At 42.8% G+C, this 18,746-nt stretch overlaps 1 protein-coding gene across 1 annotated transcript in view; it reads left to right on the top strand.

Annotated features, from left to right (window-relative positions):
• Positions 1 to 18,746, top strand: part of arid5b (AT-rich interaction domain 5B) — a 154,560-nt gene that overhangs the window by 125,503 nt on the left and 10,311 nt on the right. The window contains exon 9 of the mRNA XM_055647199.1: positions 13,061 to 13,259. Within this exon, the coding sequence (XP_055503174.1) occupies positions 13,061 to 13,259 (199 nt within the window). The remainder of the gene's footprint in view (positions 1 to 13,060; positions 13,260 to 18,746) is intronic.

Below are 18,746 nucleotides of genomic sequence, written 5' to 3'. Positions count from 1 at the left end.
CCCATTTTCTCATCCACTTCCTACACACCAGGGGCAATTGATCAGAGGCCAATTAACCTACAAACCCCGCACACAACTATGGGATGTAGGAGGAAACCGGAGCATCCAGAGGTTGCACGGAAACGGTGCAAACTCCACACAAACAGCACACAAGGTTAGGATCGAACCTGGGTATCCAGCACTGCGGGGCAGCCGCTCTTCCAGTTTTTGAAAGTTAATAAGATGCAGCGTCCCACAGGAATCAGTGTAGCGCCACAATAATTAACAGTATTTATTAATGACTTGGATACATGACTTTCTTTCCCATTACTTATGTTTTGCCAATTCATGGATGATGAAGCAAAGATGGATGGTATTATTCACAGCATGTGTGGAAACATTAAATTAGAAAAGTTTGTTACTTCAGCAATTAATGTGATTCAAAGTGGGCCAAAACCATGGAAAATGTGAAGTCATCCTGTTTTTATTAAAATTTACAGAACATTGTATTCTCCACAGCAAAACACAATTGCACAACAATGTTTGGTGACGGTTATTCTAAATTACATCACAGGCCAGTTGACTGAAGTTCAGAAGAGAATGAGTGACTGAAAGATTGAACTAGGACCAGACCTTTAAGGATCCACTAAAAGGAGGAAAGGGGTAGAGAGGCAGAGGGGTTTTAGAAAGGAATTTCAGATCTCTGGGCTGTGGTACCAGGAGACATAACCACCAATGGCGGAGCTACTAAACTCATAGATGATGGAGTGGCCAGAACTGAAGCGATTTTGAATGAAGGATTGCAGGGAGGGATGTGAATAATTTTTGGTCCGATCTGAAATGCCGCCGGTCCATTCCCTCCTCAGATGCTGCCTGACTTGTTGAGTTACTTCAGCACGTTGTGTTTTTTTTTACAGCATCTGCAGTTCCTTTTGACTTTTTTGATAATAGCTGGTGTTGATGATGGCAGAGAAAGGAGCTGGGAAGAGCTGCCTGTGCTCAAGCATTACATCAGTCTGAATCATTAATAAAAATCAAAACCTGCTGGAAATCTGGTGTAAAACTAAAAATTCTAAAAACACTCAACGGGTCAGGCAGCATCTGGGGAAAGAGAAAATGTTAATGTTTCACGTACAATTAACAAACTGCTGGAGGGACTTAGTGGATCAAGGGCCTGTCCCACGTGGGCGTCATTTGCGCGTCACGCAGGTGGCGTGCAAAGATTTTGTACATCCCAAAATCCTGGGGCGCCGCTGCCTACGTCACCACGCACCATGCACGCATCACGCGCGTGCGTCATGACATGTAAATTATGTTGCGTAAATGACGCGCAAATGACGCCCAAGTGGGACAGGCCCTTCAGGCAACACTTGTGGAGGGAAATGGACAGATGACGTTTTGGGTTGGGACCCTTCTTCGTGGAAAGTTTGCCTTTAGCTCAGGATTCCAGCATCTGCAATCTCTTGCATTGTTCATAAGGTTTTCAGTCTTTGACCTGAAACATTAACCCTGTTTTTAATTTCCACATACACTGAGTGATTCCCAGAATTGTTGTGCTTATTTCTGAATGATTTAGATGCAGATTAGTTTGTTGTACACACCAGGCCACAATGAAATTCCTGTTCACATGAAGCTCAGAGAGTAAACAGTGTGTCTATGGTAATGATAAATACAACAATAAATCCAATTGACATATGTGGAGACTGACGCTGTGTTTGCAGATGTGTTCAATCTGAAGTTAGAGCGCTTCCGTTAATCGAAGGAATTAAGGCAGGGGTTCACAACCTTTTTCGTCCCATTTACCCCAGCTAAATTAAATAGCACATAACAATGTTACATCACTTATTTATGAGCAACTAATGATGAACAGATATGGGTATACCCGAACCAAACACAGTCAGTCAATAAGAAAAAATATGGACAAATCCAGAATCAACAAATTTACCCCCTGGGTAGGCGAAATTTGCCCCAGGTTGGTAACCCTTGAATTAAGGGATGCACGATAAGACAGGTTGATGGAGTTTTATAACAACAGAATGGTGCAAAGAAGTGGTGCAATAACAGTGCAATAATACAATAATCAGATGAGGTGGAGCTAAGAGTACCAGTATGCGCTCGCATCTCTGGGAGGGAGTTGTGGAAGAGTTGTTTAGTTCAGGAGTCTAATAGCAATGGGGAAGAGACATTTCTTAAGTGTGTTATGTCTGGACTTTCAAGGTCATGTTGCTTTTGCCAGAAGGTAGAAGTGAGAAATGGGAATGGCCAGTTGGAAGGTATCCTTAATGATAGCTCCAACCTTTCCAATGCAATGAGAAACAAGGAACTGCAGATGCGGGTTTGCGAAAACAAAGACACAAAATGCTGGAGTAACTCAGCAGGTCAGGCAACATCTATGGGGAACATGGATAGGTGACGTTTCAGGTCAGGACCCTTCTTCAAACTGATTCTGTCCCAGAACGTCACTGGTCCATGTTCGCCAGAGACACTGCCTGACTGCTGGGCTGCTCCAGCACTTTGTGTCTCACTGGTGTAAAGCTTTGTGACAGTGGACTGGATGGAAGAAGTGAAAAGTCTGTAAAGGACTGGGGCCTCTGTTCAACACTCTCTGCAGGGCTCAAGCGGTCAAGAACAGAGTGTTGTCATTTAACATGTTGCATTGTGTAAGATCCTGTTATGGACAAATTATGTGCCTTGCCTTCTTCAACTGCATTACAGCATTTACCTTCTTTCAAATCTATTCTATGCTATGCGTCCCGAAATTTGTAATTTAGGGAGAGGAGTTTGCAAGACAAGTACTGCTGAGAGTGTGCTGGATGTTGTCGGGACATATGTGGGGGACAACACTGCATTTGCAGATGTGTTAAATCTAAAGTTGGTGTGCTTCTGGCTAATCGTGAGAATTAAGGGCAGGTTGATGGAATTTTGTCACGGATCAGGCATGATCTTACTGGAAGATGAAACATGTTCTGAGACCTAAATTGCATATTCCAGTTCTTATGTCCCTAAAATAAAAGACCAAAGCTGACCTTACTGAATCACTGAGCGGACTGGAGTGCTGCGGTGCATACTTACTAATCCGCACATAATACATGGTCGGTTTCCACTGTACACGGACAGTCTTTAATGTTGTCATTTAGCATGTTACATTGTGTTGGATCCCGTTATGGATACATTATTTGCCTATTTGCACTGCATTACAGCATTGACCTTCTTTTAAGTCTATTCCATCATCAATGGAACACATTGTGACTTGCTGAATTTATAAAATTTAGATCTTACTTTCCTCGTCTTAAGTGATGCATGGAATAATTTCTCCTTCCTCGGGCTGCTATAGTAGAAAGCTGACAAAGGGTTAATAAATGACAGCAAAGAAATTACTCATTGTTTTTTAACACACACAGTGGACAGTGATTGGCGAAACGCCAAGTTACACCTAGTAAAATATTTTGTTGGTCTTTGTTCCAGACCTGCATTGAAAGATCTAACAAGAAATTAATATGATTTGCTGACTACAACAATTTGGTATTTTGTGGGGTCCAAATCCAAAATGATGAACACAAGTTGTTTCAATAAACAATTCCTCAGACTAATTTAAAACAGAGCACTACATTCCATCCAGCTAGGCTCTAGTAACATTTTAAACCTCTGTAAGGAGTCAGGGGGGAAGAATCACACTGTGGAAAAATCTCTCTTGACCTACTTATTGTCAAAGTCACAACACTTAAATTCACAAATCCGATGGGGATGTTCTCTCTATTCTTTTGGGTTGTCGGTTGTGACGGGGGATGCCGGTTGAGCCTGGCATTATCTTTCATTGCGGCTTTCACGGGTGGTCAGATTCTGTTTTTGGAAAGTTTCTTGAGATACTTATTTACTGGAAAGTCGATAGATTTGCCAATTGATGCTCTTGACCGAAGGTCAGTGATTGTGGCTGGTGATGAGTGTCCTAAGTCCAGGCAGGTTTAACAGCAAAGGGTGGCACGATGGTGCAGCGACAGGGTTGTTGCCTTTCAACGTGGGTTCGATCCCGACTACGGGTGCTGTCTGTACGGAGTTTGTACATTATCCCCGTGACCACGTGGGTTTACTCCGAGATCTTCGGTTTCCTCCCACACTCCAAAGGTCTACAGGTTTCTAGGTTAATTGGCTTGGTATAAATGTAAATTGTCCCTAGTGTGTGTTAGTATAGTGTTAATGTGCGCGGATCGCTGGTTGGTGCGGACTCAGTGGGCCGAATGGACTGTTTCCATGCTGTGTCTCTAAACTAAACTAAACTAAAAATTCTCAAACCAGCTGTGCAATGGAAGGGTATTCTAACTTTTGACCATTTTTATTTCTAACTGATGATAGTTTTTTTTTTGCCCTTGTGAATTGGACCAATGCCTGATCGAATCCTTATTTATTAATGGATTCTTACTATCATGGTTATAATGATTGCACAGCAGGGGGAGCCTATTGGTATTGGTTTATTATTGTCACTACCACGACACTGAGAAACATTTTGTTTTGCGTGCTAACCAGAAAAAATCATAACTATATAGGAGTACATCAGGTAGTGCAAAAGAGAAAGTAAACATACTGCAGGATTTAGTGTTACAGCTACTGTGAAAGTGTAGATTAAAAAAAACAAGTGCAGGGACCACAACAAGGTACATTGGAAGATCGGGAATTTGAGCATGTGAGAGGTCCGTTCAGCTGTCTGATTACAATGGGGAAGATGGTTTTGAATCTGGTGGCGCCCCTGCTCTCAAGCTTCCGTACCTCCTGCCTGACGGGAGAGAGGAAAAGAGCGAAATGACCGGGGGAGTGAAGGGCCCTTGATTATGATGGCTGTTCTCATGAGGCATAGGTGGAGTTGATAGGATGCGAGGCAGGTTGACTTGTGTGACTTGTGGGACGACAGATGGCACAGTGGGCTAAGTGTTCGGCTGGTGACCGGAAGGTAGCCGGTTCGAATCCCGCTTGGAGTGCATGCTGTCGTTGTGTCCTTGGGCAAGACACTTCACCCACCTTTGCCTGTGTGTAAATGTAATGTAATTATGTGAAGCACTTTGGGGTCAATGCAAGTTGACTAAAAATGTGCTATATAAATAAGATTATTATTATTATTATCATAGCCTAAGTTCACAGCTCCCTGCAATTCCTTGTGGTTTTGGGCATAGCATTGATGCACCTGGGCAGGATGCTTTCTCCGATGCATCGCTAGAAATTGGTAGGAGTCATTAGAGATGTGCCAAATTTCCTTAGTCCTCTGAGGAAATAAAAGCTTTGGCACAATTGTTTGGCTGTAACATTGATAGGGTTGACCAGGACAAGTTGTTGATATTTACACTTATGACTTGAAGTTGTCAACCATCTCCACTTCGGTAGCGTTAATACCGACTCCACACTGAAGTCAATGACCAGTCCGCCTGGCCCTACCTGATCTCCCGGAAGTACATCACTTTGGGTTTTTTTTGACGTCGGGAAGAGATTGGTCATCTTACTGCACGTGGGACCCTCAGAATGGAGCAGTGAGTGTTAAAAATATGTGCAGGAAGGAACTGCAGATGCTGGTTTACACCGAAGATAGACACAAAACTGCAGGAGTAACTCAGCGAGACAGGCAGCATCGCTGGTGAGAAGGAATGGGTGATGTTTCGGGTCGAGACCCTTCCTGATATCTGTGAACTGGTCCAAGTAGATTCTGGGGACGTGGCTGGGGACTCCAACCGAACCAGTCGCTTTCCATGGGTTCACTCGAACGAAGGCCGATCTGACATCTGTGGTGGTGCCCGTGGGTACACGTGCACCTAGGACGGCTGGGACAGGTGGCGTCTTATCACTGACCCTCTGCTTAAAGCGAGCATAGAACGCTTTGAGCTCGTCGAGGGAAGGATGCGTTGTTGCCAGCGATTCTGCCGACCTCTCCTTGCCTCCATTGTAGCATGCAAGCCTTGCCACAACTGACGCAAACTTATTTTGCAGATTGATAGATAGTTTATAAAGTAGGGATCAGATCACAGAACATATTATGGATTTGAGCTATTGTGCATTGCCAAAAAGCCAGGCTATGATTAGATATGGTGTCCCTGTAGATTAATCTCTCCACTGTCTCTCTGTAGTTACTGTACCACTTATGTACCTGCATACTGTTGAAGAGTTACCAAAAACCAGTTGATTCCAGTGCGAACAATACTTGAACACGTGGGATGTCTATCACTGATTGTTCATTTCTGTGTAGTCCTTTCATAATGCTTTTCAATCATATTGCTTCCTCTTCAACAACAGTTATTTTAACACGTGACATCTTCCAGCTACTTTTCAATTTTGTTGTGAATTTTCTATGGTATTTTCGGTTTGTTTGCAGGAATGTTTGAACAGTGTTGATAAGGATATGATTGCTCCAGCTGAAAGCTGCATTCCTTGTTTAAAATTGCCAATGTAGTGTTGGGTGGATTGATGGAAACAGATCTTAAATAAATAAAAACTGCGGGACCTGGATTCCAGTGGTACATGGATTTGTTTCTGCCGCGTTTCTTCAACAAGGCTACTTTATTAACATTAAAATTTCATTTGAAATCTCTGCCAATCAATGTTTTTGCTCTTGAATGTTTTAGACTGAATATTGTGATAGGGTCTGGAGTGTTTGTCTGTGAGTTCCTATCCCTGCTTGCTCCTGGTAAGGTAGTAGTAGGATCCTTTCATTTAATGGAAGTCGCACAGGATGGAAACTGGCCTTCTAGCCCAACTCATCCACGCAGAGACCAAGATGCTCCATCTAAGCTAGTCCCATTTGCCCACGTTTGGCCCCAAACCCTCCTATCCATGTACCTTCTTCTTCTTATAGAAGTTTCTTATAGAAACTTACAAAATTCTTAAGGGGTTGGACAGGCTGGATGCAGGAAGATTATTCCCGATGTTGGGGAAGTCCAGAACAAGGGGTCACAGTTTAAGGATAAGGGGGAAGTCTTTTAGGACCGAGATGAGAAAATCATTTTTCACACAGAGAGTGGTGAATCTCTGGAATTCTCTTCCACAGAAGGTAGTTGAGGCCAGTTCATTGGCTATATTTAAGAGGGAGTTAGATGTGGCCCTTGTGGCTAAAGGCATCAGGGGATATGGAGAGAAGGCAGGTACAGGATACTGAGTTGGATGATTAGCCATGATCATTTTGAATGGCAGTGCAGGCTAGAAGGGCCGAATGGCCTACTCCTGCACCTATTTTCTATGTTTCTTCTTTCGTGTGGCATGCACAGCCTAAAGTTGTTGGACAACTTGTTCTATTTGATCTTCCGTTTGTGCACGTCGAGTTGATTGCATTAGTCGAAACAGGGCGGAAGGTTGCAATTTTCCACCCCCATCCATGTACCTCGCTAGGTGTCTTTAAGATGCTGTTTTAGTACCTGCCTCAACTACCTCCTCTGGCAGCTAGTTCCATACACCCACCACCCTTTGAGTGAAAAAGTTGGCCCTCAGGTTCCCATTAAATCTTTCATCTTAAACATCCATCCCCTGGTTCTTGATTACCTTACCCTGGATGATTTTATACACACTTCTATACGATCACCTCTCAGCCTCCACGTTAATAAGGGGTACGCCATTTAGGACGGGGACGAGGAAACACTTTTTCTCACAGAGACAATAGGTGCAGGAAACATAGAAAATATAGAAAACATAAAAAATAGGTGCAGGGGGAGGCCATTCGGCCCTTCGAGCCAGCACCGCCATTCAACGTGATCATGGCTGTTCATCCCCAATCAGTACCCCGTCCCTGCCTTCTCCCCATATCCCCTGATTCCGCTATCTTTAAGAGCTCTGTCTAGCTCTCTCTTGAAAGTATCCAGAGAACCGGCCTCCACCGCCCTCTGAGGCAGAGAATTCCAACGGCTCACAACTCTCTGTGAGAAAAAGTGTTTCCTCGTCTCCGTTCTAAATGGCTTACCCCTTATTCTTAAACTGTGGCCCCTGGTTCTGGACTCCCCCAACATCGGGAACATGTTTCCTGCCTCTGGCGTGTCCAAACCCTTAACAATCTTACATGTTTCAATAAGATCCCCTCTCATCTTTCTAAACTCCAGAGTGTACAAGCCCAGCCTCTCCATTCTCTCAGCATATGACAATCCCGCCATCCCAGGAATTAACCTTGTAAACCTATGCTGCACTCCCTCAATAGCAAGAATATCCTTCCTCAAATTAGGGGACCAAAACTGCACACAATACTCCAGGTGTGGTCTCACTAGGGCTCTGTACAACTACAGAAGGAGTTGTGAGTCTGTGGAATTCTCTGCCTGTGGAGGCCGTTTCTCTGGATACTTTCAAAAGAGAGCTAGATAGGGCCCTTAAAGATAGCGGAGTCAGGGGATATGGGGAGAAGGCAGGAACAGGGTACTGATTGGGGATGATCAGCCATGATCACATTGAATGGCGGTGCTGGGTCGAAGGGCCGAATGGCCTACACCTGCACCTATTGTCAATTGTTCCAAGGAATAAAGTCCTACCCTGCCCAACCCCTCCCGATAGCTCAGCCCCTCAAGTCCTAGCAGCATCCATGTAAATATTCTCTGCATTCTTTCCAGCTTAAAGCCCTTGTGGTGAAGGTTGTCTCACGCTACCGTTGAAGAACATACTGAGCCACACATATTCCTCGAGTGCAGGAACTTACACTTGTGCTTTCTAGCAAACATTTAGTTGTCAGCGTCACAACTTAAGTTGTTTGAAAGCTTCACAGTGTTCAAAGAGGAGGCTGTGTTTTAAATTTTCCATTTTGCTCCCTTGAGACAGTCGACCATTTTCCCGTGTTTTCTCTGCTGCCCTTGATTAACACGGTGCATTGGGTCGATACATAATTTCAGAGAAAATGCAAAGGAAAGCAGGCTTGATTCCTGGAAATAGAGAGAGATTATTTGAGGCCGGTCTGTAAAGGGTCGGTTACCCCAGTAGTTACATAGACAGCAAATGGTTGGTTGTAAATTACTGGACATTCTCTGGAAGGTATCGGGTGACATAATGAAACAGGAGGGCCAAGCTCAATCAGCTCCGGGCATAATGTTTTGAATCATAATGGCCTTCATCTTTCACTGTTCGAGACCATGATTTTATTATAAGGCCCAGGTTAAGTTACATGTTCAGAGCTGATCAACATTCCCATTGCAGGTTTTAGAAGTCGCACCTTTTAATGGTCCGCTGTATAGTTCTGTGTATCAAGTGACAGGAAGCGATATTTTATAACATTGAGCAATGTAGGGTTAATAATGGGATTAGATGGCTGGATAAAAGGGACTGGCACTAACTTGTAATTTTACGAAACATGGGCAAGCAATCATTGTCCCACTGATATAAAACCAATTTAAACTTGTGCTGGTGCCAAAAATCAAACGGGCTGGGGCACCTTCATTCTGAGGGGGAGGGAGAGACCAAAACGAGAGACCATATCTAAGTGAAAACATCCACCTACACATTATACTATTGTAGTAGCTGATAAATTCAAAGAAATAATTTGAGCAAAACTTATTTTCTCAGAGTGTGGACCTCAATGCCGCATGGAAACGGAAACAGCATAAATATATTTAAATGTAAATTAGAATAGTAGATGAGACTGAGTTAAGAAATGATGAAAAGATAAGCAGGAAATAGAAAGGGACTTGATTAATTGAGCAAATGGTCTTGCTTCTATTGCGCAGTGTGTATTTGCCTAAAAACATTCACTTATGGTCATGTCTTTGGTATTACTGAATTTCTGGACTTTAACGCACGACTATTTTTACCTGAGCCACTGCCACTCTGTATAATACCATTATCTCCCTTAATTTTTATTTCCGCATGCTTCATTACACAAAGTGAGGCAATTGATTTTATTTTAATGTCTCACATGCCTATAATGCCTTTAGTAAAAGCAGGCATCAAATTAATTCTGATCAATTCCTGCCTCTCTGGCTCTTTCAATTCTTAAGGTTATTTTTTTAAAAGCTTGAATTGATTGATTTCACAGCCAGCAAAGATTTATTTCCATCCAATGTTATAGTTGTCGTAATATGTGCTGAACCTGTTACTGTTGCTATTCATGAAATGTCAGAGCAAAAAGAGAATTATAGTGCAACGTGACAAGGACACAGCTGTTGCTGTGTAATAAGTTCAGGCAACAACAAAATAACAGTTGCAAAGACCAATAGAACAGTAATTTTCACCAAACTGAGCTCTGTTCAAGATACTCAGCAGGAGCTAAAAAACAAAATAATGATATGATGTGTACTGTCAGCATTCTTAGTGTAATGGTTGGTGGAGGGAAATTTTACGACGATGGAGAATTTAATGAGTGTTCGTGCTATTTATGTGAAGTCATATATCATGTTTGTTCAGCTGCTGTCATGGTTAGCTGCACAATCGGAAAAAAATATGTTTTATTTATTTCCCCCCCCCCCCCCCTCCAAATTCCAAAACCGCATTTTAAAATAAAACCTCGTGCCTGCACCAAGCAAATATCAGCTTTTGAAATCAATCCAGTTTCGATGTTGGCACCTCTGAAGGATAATTCCTTGCGACTCAGTGTAGTCGGAATGCAAAACCGTGTCGAATCCTTGAAATGAGGGCTGTAGCAAAGGCACAAGCAGAAAGCGAATATTGACAGTTTTGGAATTGTGTTCAGCTGCTGTTTTTATTGTAACCTTGCCAGTAAGTGTTTAGACTGTTTCCTCCAATTCCTAGATGAAATGTTTAGCAGAAGGAAAAAGAAATAATGTTCACATTCACTTAAGAATCTAAACAAAGCCTATCTTTGAAAGATCAGGCATAGAATGTGGCTCAAGTTATAGGTTGCAATATCCTTTGAACCTCAAACAGCTCCTCCCCCATGCAAAGTACCACATACATTATTATCCATAGACAAACTCCCTTTGGTGAAGTTGATTAATTTACTTTGATATTTGGAGAACATTTTTGAACTAAATCTAAATATTGGAAGACAATTTGTGAAATGACCCATTTATATTGCTGCAATATTGTGCTGTACAAAGGAAAATATGCAGAATTAACAGTAAACAACGTGTGCATTTTGGAGCCAGTGGTTCAAGGAGATTTTTTAAGCTTGCATCGAATCCCAAGAGTACTCTGTTGTTTGTACTTTGTGACTTTTTCCCTTTGCCTGTTTTTTCCCCCCCCTTAATTTATAGTCTGGCCAGACTGTGAGAGGCAGCAACAGATTAATCTGGATATCCACTGCAAAGCTGATAGCCTGGAACAAGCAAATCTTGTGTTTTGATTCCAATTTTACCTTAGTCATGACTTTACAGATACAAGGAACATTTAATTCTAGATTTCCTGCAGCTGGCAAAGGCCTCCAGGCCAGCTGTGTTAAATGTATTTTTACCCTTGTCTCACTGCCAGCTTTTGAGCTCTGTGAAAAATAAAATAAAATTAAATGTTTTGCGTCCCGGTTGAACTGTTAAAAGAGATTTAAAAAGGAAGTTGTAACCATAGGCACCTAATTTGCTAGCAAACAAAGTGAGCGATTCTTTTATTTTGAAGATAGGCTTGTATTACAAACAGTGGAAAGAAAGACCTTTTCAGAAATCTCCATAGATGGAAAAGTAGAAAGAATGTTGGCTCATTAATCTTGTCAGGCTTGATCTTACTGAATTTAAGATTTCCATTCTGGTTCCAACCCTTGCTCACTGCAAGACTGTTCACACGGAACAAGAATTTTTATTATATAACCTCAAATTGATTAAATTGCAGCAGATTATGAATGTAGAGCGTTATTGTTTCCAAGGGACTGTTAATTTTCTTTACTTAAAGGGAAGAACAGCCAATGACAGGCATTGTAAGTGCTAGCCTGGGCAAACAGACTGAAAGTATCAAATGAGCTCTCTGGTCAATGCCACTTTGCAGCGGGTGTTGACTGTTCACTCCCTGAGTTGTTGGAGGTGCAGACTCGGCAAGTGCCCTTTGCCTCTCATCTTTGCTCAGCGCCCTCACAGCTGCAAGAGGAGCTCTACATTTGTTCAGAGTTGTTTGTCCTCATTCACGCACCACTCCTTTTTTATTCATTAGGTTGTTTTTTTTCCGGTGCTGCCTGCGAGGCAGATATCACCGCAAGAGATTGGGGTTTCTTTTTCATCTTGCGTTTAATGGAACACAGTTCGAACTAAATTCCCATCCACTGCATTAATGTGTTATTCATTATATAAATATTACTCTAACATTACTACAGAGACCAGGAATTTGGCCGATACTCACTATTTTGGTATCTGTGTGTGTTTCCAGTGCTCGGAAAGAACTTTTTCCAGTTTTAGCAGCTGTAAGATATTTAAACATTCCTTGTAATGGCATCTAATGATAAATATACCCTGTGGTCTTGAACTGGAGCATTATCGCTGGCAAATTGCCATTTCCCTGGCAGTAAAAGCTCGTTCAGTCCCCCATCTGTAAAGAGAATGTGCACTAATATCCATATTTGTACTGTGGAAATAAAATAGTGGCAAGATTACATTGTTAGCTTGTGCAGGTAAGAAAATAAATCAGTCGCTTCCCAGATGAAGTGCTGTAGTAATGTTTCAATATTGCTGTTTCAAGCTGAGCATGGTTTAAAGGTAAAGCAGACTTCTGACAGACTTGTTGAAACTCCAAGTTAATATTTATAATTACTTTGGTCAAAACTTTAATCCCTCCGACCTATTAGCAGTCACAGTCATTGGATACCAAGTTGCATATCTATCACATCTCTTGTCGCCAATCCCCCCCCCCCCCCCCCCACTTCCACTCCATCTCTTTCTTTTACTTAAATTTTGCTCCGTTCTCGAGGGCTGGTGCCGACCAAACGGGAATCTCCCTTGTTGCCTGAGATATTGATTTTCACCATCACTTTGCCTCACAGTGACCAAGCACAGGAAAACCACAGAAATGCAAAGCATTCTGCAAGTCCTGCCTGTTCGATGCAGTCTGGTGTAATTCTCCGAAAGGGAGCATCCTCCTGCACTCCCCAAACCTGCCATTATTATTATTATTTTTTTTTTTTTGCTTCTGTAATAAAGGTCAGAGCCAATATACGGTGGCGTGCTTTCACGGAGCTTCTCTCTCACTGAGCTGTGTTTCACGGCTGTTGCAGGCTGATCCTGCCCTATGAAAGATATATCAAAGGGGAAGAAGACAAGCCTCTACCTCCAGTCAAACCTCGGAAACAGGAGAACGGCTCCCAAGAGACGGAAAACAGAATGAAGGCAGCTGGAACCAAGCGGAAAAATGAGCAAAACAGAAAAGTGAAAAAAGAAAAGGATGCCACTAAGAAAATGAAAGAGTATTCTGAGGTTAGTGTTGTTCCCTTCTCCCCTCTAAGTCTGTTTCCCATTCTGTGTAACAACGTTGTCAGCCAGTCCTTTGCTGTGCTTCTCAAACATCTCAGGTATTTCATTTATGGCATGTTGGAAATAGATGATACTTGTTGAAAGTTTTCCATTTTTTTCTATAATTAGTATCTTATACCAAAAGCAGCAATGCAGTAGCTGTGTGGCTTCTGCAACTTGTTTCTTCACATTAAGTGCTGGACAAACAGTCTCCTTTAACCGCGGGAGTTCCTGGTATTAACTGCAGCGTTATATATTTGGCCTTGTTCTCCTTTCATTTCAAAATATGTAGCAAATCACCCTACAACTGGTACTCAGTTGCAAAAAACGGAATTGCTCCAGTCAGTTTTGCAGTTTGTTCTATAACTGTGTGGGTTGGCAAGTGCCTTTGCCAAATTATAGTATTAATTTTTACTGTCACTCCCTGGTTGGCACTAAATTCTTGTGTAATCTGGTATTTAAGATTGCCAAACGCTTTTAATCTGCACTCTGCAATTTTGATTTGATGTGCACAATTGCCACATGTTTTTTTTGTTCACAGTGGTCACATGGTGTGGTGTGTATTTTCGTCACATGGTTTGCTTTATACCATTGCCATGTGGTTAGGGGTGGTACCATTGTCATAGGGCTTGGTGCAAACTGTTGCTGAATGATCTGTTTTATGCCATTCCACGCAATCTGCTGTGTACCCTTCTATGTGCTTTGGTTTATGCCATTGTCATCTCAATTTATGCATACTAACCTGCACTCTGATGTTCGGCTTCCATGAGACCGAACATCAGACTCTTGACTCTTGACAAACTGATTTCCAGAGTTGAGGTGGGATTTATTTTCTGTCTGTCTCTCTGTCTCTCTCCGTCACTCTCTCTGTGTGTTCCCTCTCTCTCTCTCTCCCCCACTCTCCCCCTCTCTCCCTCTCTCTTTCTCTCCCTCTCCTGATTTTCATTCAAAAAAAATATCGCCCAACTCTGCTGCTCTCTCATCACTTTTGCTGCTAAAAACCCATCCATGCTATTATAGTCTGTTTCACGTTCCTCTGATTAGTTTCGGATTCAGTTCCCTTGATCTCTTTGATCTCCAACTTTATAACTCTGAAGTATTTACCTGTTGTAAGGGATCTAGCCAGCAAAGCATGGCCAGCATTTATTGCCCTGGAGAAGGCAGCCCCTCTTCGATCGACAAATGCATTCTTCTGATGCTGTTCAGGACCCAGTGACATTGAAGGGCCAGCAATACATTTGTAAAGAAAAGAAGCCTGCATGCCACTTGTTGATTCTCAGTAGCTAAACACCATGGTGGCTACACTTTCAGCTGCTTTAGGCCAAAGCTCTGGAATTGGGCGGCACGATGGTGTAGCGGTGCAGCTACTGCCTGTACGGAGTTTGTACGTTCTCCCCGTGTCCTGCGTGAGTTTTCTCCCATATCCTCGGTTTCCTCCCACACTCAAAAGACGTACAGGTTTGTAGGTTAATTGGCTTGGTATAAATGTCCCTAGTGTGTGTAGGATCAAGTTAGTGTGCGGGGATCGCTGGTCAGTGTGGACTCGATGGGCCGTAGGGCCTGTCTCCGCACCATATCTCTAAAGTAAATTGTGTAGGAAAAACCTGCAATGCTGGTTTAAACTAAACTAATTGCCTTCCCTAAAAATCCCTTTTTCCCTCCTTCAAGACTATCTTTAAAAATTTACTTCTTAACCATATATTTGGTTATATCCCATAATGTCCCAATTTTTGTATGGTTAGCACTTCTTTGAAGCTCTTTAGCTGCTTTAAGGGAAAATAAGCAGATGCCGCTGTTGCCGTGTGGTGCTGTGGTGTTCAGAGTTTTTAACCACCTTCTTTGAGTCGAGGATCGTGGATGCTGGCCAGCTTGGAACTGGCTGCAGTGTAGTTTGGTGTCTGCTTCTCCTAAGGTTAAATGTCACTTAGTGCCGCCAGATAGAAATATGTATAAAGATAAGAGAGGCACAGATAAGGTAGACGGGCGTCTCAGTGGTAGAGCGGCTGCCTGAAAGCACCAGAGACCCGGGTTCGATCCTGGCTACGGGTGCTGTCTATGCAGAGTTAGTACGTTCTCCCTGTGACCACGTGCATTTTCTCCGGGAGCTTCGGTTTCCTCCCACATTCCAAAGACGTGCAGGTTTGTAGGTTAATTGGCTTCTGTAAGTTGCACCTGGTGTGTAGAATGCGAAAGTCGAATGAGTGCGTGGGTGATCGATGGTCAGCATGGACTTGGTGGACCAAAGGGTCTGTTTCCTTTCATATCTTGTATCTCTAAACTAAACTAAAGCAGTCAGAACCTTTATCCCTGGTTAGCTATATCAAAGACTGGAGGGCATAGCTTTAAGGTGAGAGGGGTAAAATTTAAAGGAGATGAGGACATTTAAAGGACATTTTTTGTTAACGCTGTGGTGGGTGCCTGGAACAGGATGCGAGGGGTAGTGAGTGGGGGTGGCAGAATCGATAGTGGCATTTAAGAGACTTTTAGATAGGCACGTCGGCAAAGAATGGCGGGATATGGATTAATTGCAGGCAGATAGATAAGAGTTGGTCTTGGTATCATGTTCGGCACAGACATTAAGGACTGAAAGCCTGTTCCTGTGCTGTACTGTTCTATGGTTTATGTTCTGGTTACTGCCATCACTCTGCAGTTTTCCTTCGCAAAGTTGCGGTGTAGTTGGCACGTGTCAGGGAATTCCGGAGGTGCCACAGACTTTAATTTTGCCACCCTGCCATGTTTGCTCTGCATTTATAGGCCACAGTGGTTGTTCGGTTCCTTCCATGAATGGACAAGTATCAGAAACCAGTGTTTTGATCTCATCGTAGGTTTTCTTCAACCTGAAATAGATTTTGGTTTCCACTCCCGGGCAGGTAGTTCATCCATATAAGGAATGCATTTTAATGATAGTCCTTCCAAACGCAGTGGGGAAAGTGCAGATTCCCGTCAGACAGATCCTTTTGCTTTCAGATTGCGCTTCAAGAAGAAGGGTACAAAAGAGATGTCGATTTTCTAGGTGGGGGGGGGGGGGGGGGGAGCTTTTTTTTGTACATGTTTCTGAACAGTGGATTGCTTCCACCTAGTGGCCTGGCCAAGAACTGACAACAGAGAACACTTATTCTGGCGTAGAAGGAGGTAGAAATTGCTGACTCTGCATTTGGATGCTTCAGATGCAGAAAACAACGTGATTTTGAACTATCTTGTTCACAGTTCGATTTCTGCTGCAGTCCGTGTGGTGCACTGGTGGAGCTGCTGCCTCACAGCTCCAGTAATCCAGGTTCAATTCCCCCTTATCCTTAAACTGTGACCCCTTGTTCTGGACTTCCCCAACATCGGGAACAATCTTCCTACCTCTAGCCTGTCCAACCCCTTAAGAATTTTGTAAGTTTCTATAAGACCTTAAGAATGTTGTAAGTTTCTATAAGAAACTTATCCTCCTACATCCCAAAGGTGTGCGGGGCTGATGGTTGCATGATCTGTACCTTGGAGTTGAATTCCCACTTTTTGAGAGCTCCTGAATACCAAAAGGCTCCTCATCCATGTCTGACCTTTTGTTCAATGACCATTTTGATAAACATGAGTTAAGAAACCTCGAGTTTCTCCAGTTAAACTCAAGTGCAGCTTCAGTAAAAATAAAACTCATTACAATGCTACTAAGCACATTGAACGGATCTATGAGTGTACAATTCATGCAGTCAGCGTATTATGCACAAGTATGTTACTGACCAAAATGAATTTGCGCACCATAACCATTAGTTCCCGTTCAAACACAGATGTGCACTATATTACTTTCAGTTAATTCGTATCAGACCGAGAGTAGGCAGAAGTTTCACACCGCAGTAGATATTTTGGTCTCTATAGTTTGTTCATCTGTCGGGTATTTTCGTGCAATTCCATAGGCCCTGAGAGACTGAATCATACTGAGTAGAGCAAGATAATCACAACTTGACTCATCTTATCATTTAAACTCATCAGAGAAGAAAATCGTCTGAAATTAAATAACTCTCCCTGCATTGTATGCATGTGCATCAATAAAATCCACCGCACCATACAGAACCAATCTTCACTAATAACGATAAATAAAACCATGCTAAATGATGTTAGCATGTTCATCTTTCCACCACTGAACACTTTATTTAATTTCTTCTGCACCTCTTCCCCCCCCCCCCCCCCCTTTTTTTAAATATACTTTGGTCAAATGATTCTAATATGTGGCTAGGTTTCGACTATTAGCTAATTATGCTTCCAGGTTTCACTCTGTTAAGCACACTTCTGTCATTGAGTCTTTACCGTTTTCCACCTGGACAGTTTCAACTTCAGTCGAGCTGACATTAAGCGTGCAGCCAGTGGTAACCGGACAATTGTGAGCGTCCGTCTCATGGTTGCTGTTCCTCATGGCAATACAGTGTTGGGAAATGTAAGGATCAAGCAGGAAAACAGTGAACAGATTAGAGTTAGAGAGGGAAAATAGATGGAATTGTGAAATGGAGCTCGGATAGACGTCGATGAAGCTACTAAGTGCATTTCAGGCTGGACAGATTTATAGTTGAAAGGGCTGCTGTTTTAAAATGCTGTTCAATTTGACAGTTTGTTCAACAATAAAATCCTGAGACAAGGCTGCCATTCTGACATCCCACCGGCATGGTGCAGGAGATTGACAAGAAGTGCTGAAAGGCCCATCTGTCAGCACTGGGACAGTTTAGTTTAGTTGCACATGTACCGAGGTACAGTGCTATTTGTTGCATGCTATCCAGTCAGTGGAAAGACGATAGATGATTGCAATTGAGCCGTTCACAGTGTACACAGACACAGGATAAAGGGAATAACGTTTAGTGCAAGACAAGTCCTGATCGTCAGATTAAAGATTCCGGGGGTCTCCAATGATGTAGGTAGTTCCGGGATAGACACAAAAAGCTGGAGTAACTCAGCGGGACAGGCAGCATCCCTAGAGAGAAGGAATGGGTGACATTTCGGGACGAGACCCTTCTTCCCGGGAGTCTACAATGACAAGTGGGAGGCCGTTAGGCTCACAATTCACACGGCGGCTAATTTAAGTTGTGCTAACAGATCTTTGGGATTGCTGTTTAACACAACTTTGGCAATAAGCCCCTGGATCAGCAAACATGATGTTAAATCATTTACAGTATTTTCTTTAATTCACGGACTCTCGGTAATTGCATGGACTTTTTGTCTCCAAGCTCCAGCAGTCGGTGTTTGCAATGCGGAGAGTAGAGATGGCATCTGTTTCTCAAATCTTCCTTTGGGAAATGGTGTGAAGAGAGGTGGAAATACCAGACCAACCCACAGTCTAATATCCGATAATGTGAATGTTGCCTTTAAGTATGGCCATCTTTATTCCAGTCAATAGGGAGTCCATTTTACCTTTCAGGAAGACTTTATCTACTCAAGCACTTGGGAATAAAGTTGGGCGAAGGGAGAGTCATTCATATTCAC

Source organism: Leucoraja erinacea, chromosome 15, assembly GCF_028641065.1.
Source record: "Leucoraja erinacea ecotype New England chromosome 15, Leri_hhj_1, whole genome shotgun sequence".
NCBI classification, from domain to species: domain Eukaryota; kingdom Metazoa; phylum Chordata; class Chondrichthyes; order Rajiformes; family Rajidae; genus Leucoraja; species Leucoraja erinaceus.
This window is presented reverse-complemented; position numbering and strand designations above follow the sequence as displayed.